This window comes from Glandiceps talaboti, chromosome 20 (assembly GCF_964340395.1).
Source record: "Glandiceps talaboti chromosome 20, keGlaTala1.1, whole genome shotgun sequence".
NCBI lineage: Eukaryota > Metazoa > Hemichordata > Enteropneusta > Spengelidae > Glandiceps > Glandiceps talaboti.
Genome location: NC_135568.1, coordinates 7,158,562 through 7,170,061, shown reverse-complemented (window position 1 = coordinate 7,170,061; position 11,500 = coordinate 7,158,562). Strand labels below are relative to the sequence as shown.

At 37.4% G+C, this 11,500-nt stretch overlaps 1 protein-coding gene across 1 annotated transcript; it reads left to right on the top strand.

The window, feature by feature from the left end:
- Positions 1–315: 315 nt before the first annotated feature.
- LOC144450661 (2-Hydroxyacid oxidase 2-like) lies at positions 316–7,400 on the top strand. Its single transcript, XM_078141305.1, has 8 exons — positions 316–371; positions 3,357–3,513; positions 3,699–3,850; positions 4,729–5,009; positions 5,690–5,917; positions 6,321–6,479; positions 6,684–6,753; positions 7,333–7,400. The coding sequence occupies exons 1-8, from the start codon at positions 344–346 to the stop codon at positions 7,398–7,400; spliced, it is 1,143 nt and encodes a 380-aa protein (XP_077997431.1). The 5' UTR covers positions 316–343.
- Positions 7,401–11,500: the final 4,100 nt, after the last annotated feature.

Here is an 11,500-nt window from a genome sequence, read left to right as displayed (position 1 = left end):
GTGTATTTGTTAATGATCTTCAACATATGTTTGTTATAGTTTTTTGTATAGTAACAAGTCAATTGCATAATTAGTAATAAAGAACAATGTTAACACAAATAGCCCAGTGGTTTCTGAAAAATCGTGCATACAGACACTCAGAATCTCGTTTCACTACATTACCTCTCCTAACAATTTACGAGAAGTAAAAAAGTGGTGATTGATTGAGCTTACAAACTACTTATTATGCAGGGTCAAAAAGGTTGTCGGTTGGGTTGACCTTTCCTATCACAAGACATCACTAAAGTCGACGTCATTACAACAGTGTACTATTATCAGACGACAAACTCAGTCAGTAAAGTTTATGACAGCGTCACTGGCTACATCTGTAAGTAGGTATTCTTATAGGCTATCTTCTGTAAGCAGGAAATCAGTGATGTCTAATTTGTGACGAGTACAGGTTTAGTTGGAATATAACAGAATTTCTTGAGGATATAAAGGTTTTTGTTGTATGTCGGAATGAAACGTTCGTTAGGGCTTATTCTGTAATACTGCTAACATTTCTTAATATATAAAACAAATTGTATATGTATGTATGCATGTATGCATGTATGTATGTATGTATGTATGTATGTATGTATGTATGTATCTGTATTTATATAGTTACGGAGTAGATCATGGGTAAGGAATAACACGGGGAGAGCATTAGTCAGAATGTTTTTAACATTGACGGCGTCACAAGATTTATCGCACACAGTACTAATTGTCCAGATCGTTCCAGTCCACTAGTGTTTTTACAAAGAATGACTGTTTATATTGAGCAGTTTTACAATTGCTTTGAGTTGTTAGTAACTCTTTGTTCAACAATGTTAGCTGATATACAGTCCGCAAATGACCTAGCCTTTATAGATCCTTGGGTCTTACGGGTTTAAGATAGTCCGCTGGTTGAATTGCTGATACTAGGCCCTCGACCACCCTGTATAGGAAGATTAGCCTGTTGGTCGTGTGTCTATCCTGTATGTATGTATGTATGTATGTATGTATGTATGTATGTATGTATGTATGTATGTATATGTGTATGTATGTATGTATGTATGTATGTACGTATGTATGTACGTATGTATGTATGTATGTACGTATGTATGTATGTACGTATGTACGTATGTATGTATGTATGTATGTATGTATGTATGTATGTATGTATGTATGTATGTATGTATGTACGTACGGTGACTGTTTGGCGCCACCTTCACACACGACGTCATGTGTGGAAATACCTCGACTTTATTTGGTTATAGAACATTGATGTTCCATTGTGGATAAGGAAAGAGGTTCTCGAGGCCGCGTTGTTGTCAGCGATATTATACAGCTGCTGTGAAACTTAGCTTTATAATGGATATCTTCAGCAAAAAAAAATATGTGTATTACCACGATCAAATTAAAGCCATCCCAGGTGTGCGTAAATCATCACCGAATTATATATGCTTACTTGAGACAGGACTACCTACATTGAAACAGCGTATTCGGTCAACACGCAGAAAACTTGTCCAGGAGCAGAAAACTTGTCCAGGAGCGTGCGACCATCCCCGGTGACCTTTTGTATCCTGTGTGGGTGCTACGTAAATCAGCAAAAACTAAAGCTTTCCTGTATCTAGATAATGTCTGGAAAGAACGCGATAGAGACCATATGGAAGAACATGAATGACATCAACGAACTGACTTTTCATTTACGCGACTGTGTACCTCGAGCTCTTTGAAGTAAATTCCCTCTTTGGGTAAATAATTTCAGTTACTTTATCACGACTTGTAGTCCAACCAATATATATTTCTCAGTCACGCCAATTTTCACACTAACGATGCCAAGCACAAATATTACACAGTATAGTAATTACCTAATTCTCGTTCTTCCTTTCAACACAGACAAGTCCTACTTGTCTGTACTTTAAGTCCAGTCTCAGAGTGAGTATTCGTCGATCCGTTGGCGTGGTCAAGCCTGGTGTTGGAGGCGCTATTCGCCACCTGGCTGACAGTTGGCCAATTGTACCGTTGAAGTAGTCCAATGCCAGCTGATTTTCTGATGTCAGAGCTATTCTATACTGTCACAAAACCCAATGTCCTTTATTTTTATGGCAAAATAAACATATTGACGAAAAAGTTCAGAAGTCGAGTGTCTTAAATTTTACAAATCACTTTACTGGAAAACTTGGAATGTATATTGTCTAAAACGCGAATGACGCGTAGGTCCGTGAATTTGAAACAAAAGGACGCCTTGAGGACAATTGATTTCCAGACACGCTATTTTATTAAATACTAAACCATGTAGAGTCATGACAACCCGGTGTCCTTTATTCTTATGGCAAAATAAACATATTGACGAAAAAAAGTATCACCTTTGCATGCACACTTTAATATTACACTTTCTATCTCCGTAGATCATCAGAAGCATGTCGTTCTGACAGACATCGTTTAAAAAGTAGACTTTGGACACTATTAATAAGTAAAAAATCGTTCAGGTGTTCATACTATGCGAGAGGTTCCCTATATAGGCCATACTGGGCATTTGGAGAAAAGCTGTCGCATTGCCAGTTTGACTTCGTCCATAAACTGACACAGCGTATGATGCATATTGATTTTATGCTTCCTGATATTCCCGTCGAAGGGAATCTTGGACAACGAATTAAGTATCCCATACTAGTATCACGTTGACGGCATCATTTGCATGGTTTGTGACCATTGCATAGACGTCTAAACCCATTGCACTCGTGCTGGACTCACTCGACTTGGCTTATCGGAGGATCTACATAAGGCTTATAACTGACTGTGCTTTCACTAACACAACCCGCAGGCAATTGCAAGGGTATGATATACCACAGTCCCTCTATCACGATAGAGGGACTGTTGATATACTGTACGATGGGTGATGAAAAGAGCGGTGATTCCGCACATTGGATAATCCAGTTGGCAAAATATTGGTTTTAATAATTATGTCATACCATGTAACCATGTTTGTATTGAAGATATCACGTTGAGATAGGTCGTCATGCTGCCCCATATATATTCATTGAACAAACAACAGAAAACTATATAAAGCCCCTATCAGTTGATGCAATTTATGCCCATGTGATGGCAAAGGCTGTTCGCCGAGCTGCTAGGTGAATAGTGGTATTTTTTACACTACTCACCCAGCCATTGTGTAAAGAGAATATTTATCAGTATTCGCCCCAGCAGCAGGGCCAATAACATATCAGTCGTTGTGGATGTTCTTCTCATCCATTTCCACAAAGGTGGGTGGGGGTGATTAGGACGCTTCTAACGATGTATTTTACAAAGTATTCATATTATAAAAGGTTTTAATACGCCTTTACTTTGTATTTTAGGAGACAACATGAACATACTGGAGGAGAATGAAATGCTATGCGTCGCAGACTACGAACGTGCATTTCAATCGCAGTTACGCCCTGAAAGTTTGTCGTATTTTGAAACTGGTAGCGGTGATGAAATTACACTAACACAAAACAGACTTGCATTTAACAGGTACGTTTTCATACAAAATTACTATAAAGTTCTTCATGTTAGCAGAAATCATGTGATATTGTTTTAAGGTCTTTTGCATTAATTTTAATCCGATGAATTACTGCACATGACATTCCATGATTGAAAAATAATATTCTCTAGTCAACTGTCCAACGTCTACGATTCTATTTATTACTTTTGTCCAGGATAAGAATACGACCCCGAGTTTTACGAAATGTATCTTCACTCGACTTATCGACGTCACTCCTTGGGCAGAAAATCGATATCCCGGTTGGTATTTCGCCAACGGGGTTTCATGGAATGGCTCACCCTGATGCAGAAATTGCAACAGCTAAGGGTAAGACATCAGACTGTGCTTCGGAAGGTTGTCAAACAAAAGCCGAAATTAAGATAGCAGTACCTCTGATGGCTAGCGCCTTTTAGACGCTATCTGCGCATAACCTTAGGGCCTAGCATTTAACTTAAAGGTAAGACTGGTGAAAGGCAACGCCGTAAATCACAGACCAGTTGACGGCACAATATTATGAAACGTACCCGGCAAGAGGATATTTAGTTGCTTTAACAGATATAATGTGCTCTGGCTGACGAGAATGGTGATGGGATAACATTTGAATAGTAAATATTGGATGTTACCACTTAGATATATCCGGGACAATTCTTAATCTTCACCTGTGACTTGTGTGACGTCAAACAGCAGGCGTCACTGCAATCGGTCTAACCCTTACATAAGCTTATGACGTCAAATTAGATGTTGCATTTGCAAGATAGTGATGACGAGTACCGTTTTGCCAATCTGCATAGAGGTTCTTTTCTACTTCATAATCATACACATACATGTACGATATCATAGTAAATGTGAAACGTAATAACTTTACTGGACTTTCATTGTGTAGGCACATATCATATCTGTACTTTACATATTCCAAGTCTACTGTGACCTCTAGCAGAGCTTACATCATTTTTTGCTAAGAAGACGGTTGATCCTTTTTTTAAAATCAAACATTGCCATTTTTACTATGAACACTGGTAAGCAGAAAGACACTCTTATTAATCATTTTCATAAGTAACAGCATATTCAGTCTAGATCTGTAAAGTATGCCTTGTCGCAGCGCCCTCACACATCAGAAACCCCTTGAACACCATTGAGGGCAGAGTGGCACGACGAATCTTATTTATTACGATATTATCCTATAACTGTTTACTTTGCTTTAACAGCTTCTGCATCAGTGAATACATGCATGATCGTCAGTCAGTTTGCAAATACGTCATTTGAAACGCTGGTGAAAGCAGTACCCAATGGATTAAAATGGGCCAATATATACTTATTTGAAAATCGGAAAATCACTAGTGATATGGTGGCGAGAATTGAGGCCAATGGTTACAAGGGTATAGTTGTTACGACAGATAGTCCACTAGGAGGAAACTGGGTGAAAGTTAAAAGACTTCGTTTCAATCCAAAGTCATCAACTCCAGCAAACCTAGAGAAATACTTGAAGGTAATATCATTTATAATCTTTATCAACTTTACTCTTCATCCATTACTTTTTTGTAAAATTAATTAATACAATCATCGTTCAATTCAATTCACAGAAGTAATTACAGGACTGGTTTAATCATTTTTTAACTAGAATAACTCGCAATGTCAAACTATCAGTGTCATAATTAGATATGGCGAAGACTTCAACTATCAAATACACATGTACAAACATAATATTGCCCACGCAGACCGTGACAGACAGACGCACGCACGCACGCACGCACACGCACGCACGCGCACACAGACACACACACATACATACATACATACATACATACATACATACACACACACACATACATACATACATACATACATACATACATACATACATACATACATACGTACGTACATACATATATATACACACATACATACATACATACATACATACATACATACATACATACACACACACACACACACACACACACAAACAGCACATACAGCACATAATGAACCTTTCGTTTCAATATTCAAATCGCAAGTTACATAAATTGCATGTAAGCAGATCGGAGTTCTAGCAGTTTGAAAGTGTCTAAGAAGGTTATAACAAGCAATGGGAGATATATTTAAATAATGGAAAGTCTTCATGTATTCAAGTACTTTTACTTGCATAGTGATCTGGGGGTTTTTCAGGGCAAAGATGGCGAAAACATTACGTATGAAGAAGCATTTGGAAAACAAACAAGAGATGTAAGGGCAACCTGGGATTATATAGACTTGTTACGTTCACTGACCAGACTACCAATCATTCTGAAAGGTATTTTGACGGCAGAAGATGCCATCTTGGCAGTTCAACATGGCGTCAATGCTATTATTGTATCAAACCATGGAGGGCGTGGTCTTGACAGTTCACCAGCTACTGTGAGTAAACTTACTTAAGTCTTGGAAAGTATTATGGGATTAATACTAGGGATTTACACTGGCAAGTATGTTGGTAACATACAACATATTCCAGTTAGTCACTCTCCAGACATTTTCGAAAGATGTGTCACAAGGGGGCGCCCGACATGATGAAAAATGAGGGCTACTAGAATTTCATCATGTGGCAGCATTATACATGAAACAAGCAATTTAAATGTGGCTAAAACAACTGCATGAATTCCTAAACACTTCTGATCTGAAACAACATTGCTTGATTTAGAATGCAACCAACTTTTGCGGTGAGACATTGTTGGACATTTTTTTTCAAATACATGTAGTATACATTTTGCATTGTTACAACACTTTATACAACTTCAATTACTGATATTATTTGTTTATGCAGATAGAAGCTCTACCAGAAATAGCACGTGCCGTTGGTGATAAAATGGAGGTGTACCTAGATGGTGGTATACGTACCGGAAATGACGTATTCAAAGCCCTCGCCTTGGGTGCCAAAGCTGTGTTTGTTGGGAGACCAGTTCTTTATGGGCTAGCCCATTCTGTAAGTACAAATGCAGAGATGTGGTAAAATCTTGAGCTTAACAAATCCATTCTTCAATTACTTATGGGTTTAACAGTTTTGTAAATATCACTGCATCTTTCATGAAGACTTGTTTTCTGTAAATCTTTTTTCATCTAAATGGACAGGTGCTGACAACTCTAGAATACTTTTCAAGTGTTTCTAACAACAGATTTAATTTTCCAGGGTGATGAAGGCGTTAAACATATCTTTGAAATCCTGAAAAGGGAGTTCCACCAAACTATGGGAAATGCAGGTAATTGACAACTACTTGAAGTTTTGATGGGCCCTAGGGATATCACTTCCGTCTGTGTGTCCACTTGTCACGTGGGGGCGTCAGCCGTCAAATTTAAATGGTTATTGACTATTAAAACAATTTTATACCATACAATTCTATCTAAATTCCAAGAGCGTTTTCAATAAATAAATTTCAAAATCAGTACAATTAGCCAACGGTTTGGATATTGTTCTCAAACAGAACGTGAACAATATTCTGCCTAGATGTCAAAATCTCCAAAAGGGATAAATACAGGAACTTGCAATTGCAGTTGCGAAACCACTATAATAAATAAACAGCAATGTTTACAGTTTGAGGTAATTATACAAGGCAGGGACCAAAAATCCAACAGTGGACTCTAGATGAGTGGCCAGCATAGACAAGGCATGTGTACGAACTACATGACAATATCCATCAAATTAGTTGGATTGTTCCATTATCTGTTGTCATCATGTAATGTTACAGAATAAGGCTTAAACAAGAACAGTGACAGTTAGTTTTATAACAATGGTATAATTTTAGAATTCTCACATCAATTATTTGATTTTTCTTTTACAGGTTGTTGTTCATTGTCGGACATAACATCCTCGTACGTCGTTCACGAATCCTACTATTATAAGATTTGAGTGACTCCTAATGAATTGTACTTTATCATTTCTACCTCAAAATGTAGATGTCAAAGAAGCTAATAAAATACATGATTACTGTATATGCATGAAAACATGTGCTTGTATGTATGTATGTATGTATGTATGTATGTATGTATGTATGTATATATGTATGTATGTATGTATGTATGTATGTATGTATGTATGTATGTGTGTATGTATGTATGTGTGTGTGTATGTGTAGTATGTATGTATGTATATATGTATGTATGTATGTATGTATGTATGTATGTATGTATGTATGTATGTGACTATGTATGTATGCAGATCCACACGTCCTCGAGCTCATACATGTTAGAGTTTCAAGCCGGTAGTTAGTGCACAGTAGCACGTCTTTTCATCACCTTTGTTTAACATGATCTTTCCTGTATAATCCTGGTATCATTGACGAAAATTCAGGCTTCGTTTCCAGGAGTTTTTTGTTTACTCTAGCTGTTGGTGAATTGAAATTTCATTACTTAGGTACAAATTACCTGTTGACGTCTTATAACTCCATGCACGTGATTGTCATTTTCTGTCCATTCATGATCAGATCCTGGATTTCAAAAACCTGGTCAATATGTCACTTTTCTCGTTTAGACTAAATCCAACATTGGGTCACCAGAGTGTCAAATTCCATGCTAATTCAATAATTTTCTCGCTAGTATTGCTCCACTGGTTCTTTTCGAAAAATGTCTGCCTTCAGCTATAATAATGTCCTGTCACGAAAACGTGCGCCGTCAAAATGGAAGATCTGTCAGTCTGAGATTTGACCGACTTTTTCATTACCTTATTCCGATTGGTTGTTTGGTATAACAGGTGTGTACAGTCGAATACACTTTAAAATATAACAATACCCAGACCAAATACTCTGGTATCAACCTCTGCGACTGATTTCAAATGATTTTTTGGGGTGTCTCATTGTGTTTAAGGGATGTTTAAGGAGTGTGTTTTTCCCACTGAACCTGTATGTTAGATATCGAATTCCGACCTCGGTGTAGCCCTGCTTGCAGAGTATGGGACTCGAATCTAACATTTTAATGTCCCTAAACACTAAAATATGAAAAGAGAGGGACATTGTCAGAATCGAATTCAGACGTACTCCGTCTGCAAGTAGGACTAAGCTCGGCGTTGTCCATAATAACAACCTCTGACTTCGATTCGGCGTCGGTTGATATCATGGACAAAACACCTCAGTCGTCATTCGCCGTATCAGTGTGCGACGTCGGTCCATTGGTTCGAGACCAACAGATTTCCGCATTTCGTAGAGTTACAGCTACTTGTCGGTCCGTATGACCAATTGAAATCTAGTGAAGTTAACAAATACCATTTATTCAATGATATGGATAGATATCCAAAATTTACCAACACGAATCTGATCTCGTGGTACCTATTTTACGCTTACCTACTTGTTTGTACACGCAAGTCACTGAATTAATTGACCCGTTATGAGTCAGAGCATTATTGATATCATTGAAGTTCACAGTGATGTAGCATACAACAATTACTATACGTTAGAACACACGTTATTGGTTGAATTGCTCTAATTATTATTGTTTTGACTAATCAGGATGCCTAAGACATTCAGACTCATGACCATTTTAGGCGTTCATGAATCGGGTGAGGACTGTTATATCGTTTATATTGCAGAGAATGTCTAAATGATTCATTGATTCATTCATCCACATTATTTGTATCTGTGTATGAATACAATACATTGTGGATAATAACTGAAAGTATTATATAGATGTTATAAATTGTGAAAATTTAAACTTTTCATTATACTCTCTTTTTTACATGTAATACGGCGAAAGATAAAATGTTGTGTCATGTTAAAGTTCAAAATCGCTTGATCTTTATGCGGTATTAGTTGTAGATATATGTGATAAACTACCATCGAGTAAGGACCTCTACAGTTTCCCAAAAGGCAACAACATCTCTTGCTACAACCTGTCGGTCCTTGCAACAACTTCACACGATATCTCACAATGGCCTGATTTGTTCAAGTTGTGGTTTTGAACAGACCACATTAGTACTGACTTCGCATATAGTCATCTATTCCTAGTGTGGATGCCAACGTGGTCTCTAACCTCGACTGAACGAGAGATCTGAAAGCTTAAGATTCGATGAATGATAACACTATACTATCTATACCTGTCTATTCGTAATGTGAAACGGTAGTGTTGATCTCAGACCATGAACTGTGAATGTTCTGTGACATACACTAGTATATATACAATGTATTATCAGTCCATTCATGCGTGTTATTCTGTTTACACAACTACAGCTGCTGTTGGAGATGTAAAAACACGGTTGCCAAATAAACGTTCAAATCCAATCTAATTTTCATAGTGAATGTTTTGATTGAACTAATGTAATTAATGTCCTTATCAGAAACCAGTCAAACACGTGACTTGTTGATTTTGTGAATATTCATGAGCTGTTCGCTCACAACAACGAGTCCAAGTGTATACGTTCCGTGAAACTCGTTACTTAAAGTTCTTCATCTCGGTGACTGACTGCCCATCTCTTATTAAGAATTGTTCCCCTCTCTGCGCATCCTAGATACACGGGCGTTATTTCCAGACTTGAACACGAAGATACAACAACGTATGACACGAACAGAGAGATTTTTCAAGGTATAGTAGCCGCTGCTCGAAGTTGGCGTCGGGTCATGAAATGTTGACACGTTCTCTTTCCATGTATGATATAATGATAGAGGGTTGACATCTTTATTCCGCGTGTACTAAAACTAGTGTATACGATTCTTAACTTTATATTCACATTTTCATATTTATTTGGTGTAAGTGTGATCAGTGATTAAACAGTGTATGGGTTCAAGGAGAAGGGGTGCACCTATTTCCCGTTCTCCCGATCAATGGAAACTTAGGTAAAAGTGACACGTCGCGTATTTACAAGCACAGCGGTATAGACATTAGGATGGCGGGCTGTGAATGTTTTGTATATGGTTGTCGCTCAATGTGTCAAGCCGTGCGTTTGACCTATGTTGGTATTTTTTTATGTTAAAGTCTGTGTCTGTGTCTGTCTCTGTCTGTGTCACTGTATGTGTCTGTGTGTGCAGTCAGATAGGTTGCATTCACCTGAGTGGGGAGTTATCCAAAATAAACAGATACTCTACCGTTTGGCTTTGAATACCTAGATATTGCATACAGGGTGATATTCAAACTATAATAACAGCTCGCAGTGAACTTACAGAAATATAACATTTTCATGAACACGTCGAGGGCATTCAGACATTTCTACTGATATATTTTTTGTATTGGTAGTATTGCTTGAAATGTATCCGACTCTTTCAATTAAAAAAAATCTTGGACCGATAAAGTATCGTGATCTTCGAGAAATGATATATCCATCATATCAACGCTCCCCTTTGAAACTGTCTATACAGAGAAACTCTTCAACTCCACCATATGTTATTTTCATTCTGTTCACTGAAATCGTCAAGCCCAACCGTTTTCGATAGCCAGAGAGGTCACTCGGTTTCAGTGGCTGTAGGTATTACATAACAACCACTAGGAGTCATTCTGGTCATTTACCAGGAGTCATACACACAGTGCACATAACCTTGCCTCACAGCTGAATTATGTATACACAATTTTATCATTTGTTGAGGATTGAGTTGAAGTTTATCTTCTTTGAAGTGATATAATTTTCTAAATTTGTCATCAATAGTTATGGGAAAGGTAAATGACAAAATCTGGAAACAGCACATTGCGATATGATTTTCTTCCATCTCTTACTATGAGCCAAATACAATTACAACATTTAAATTCACGCCTCCACTTCATTAGTCAAACAACACTGCTGTTTCCTACTTGAAAACAAAACAACGTGAAACAGCATTGACTAAGTCTGTGTTTGAAAGTAATAGAAATAGCAAAAAGCTAAAAAAAAAATATAAAAAAAAAAAAATTGTTTAAAACCTTGTACAATCAGTAATTGATTTTTTCTCCATTTTTAGTTGATAGGTACAATTTATTGAGTCATGGACTACATGATCGTGCACTTTACCCTTTTCAAGTAGATTTGTCAAAAACCCATGACAGTTTTTCTCAATA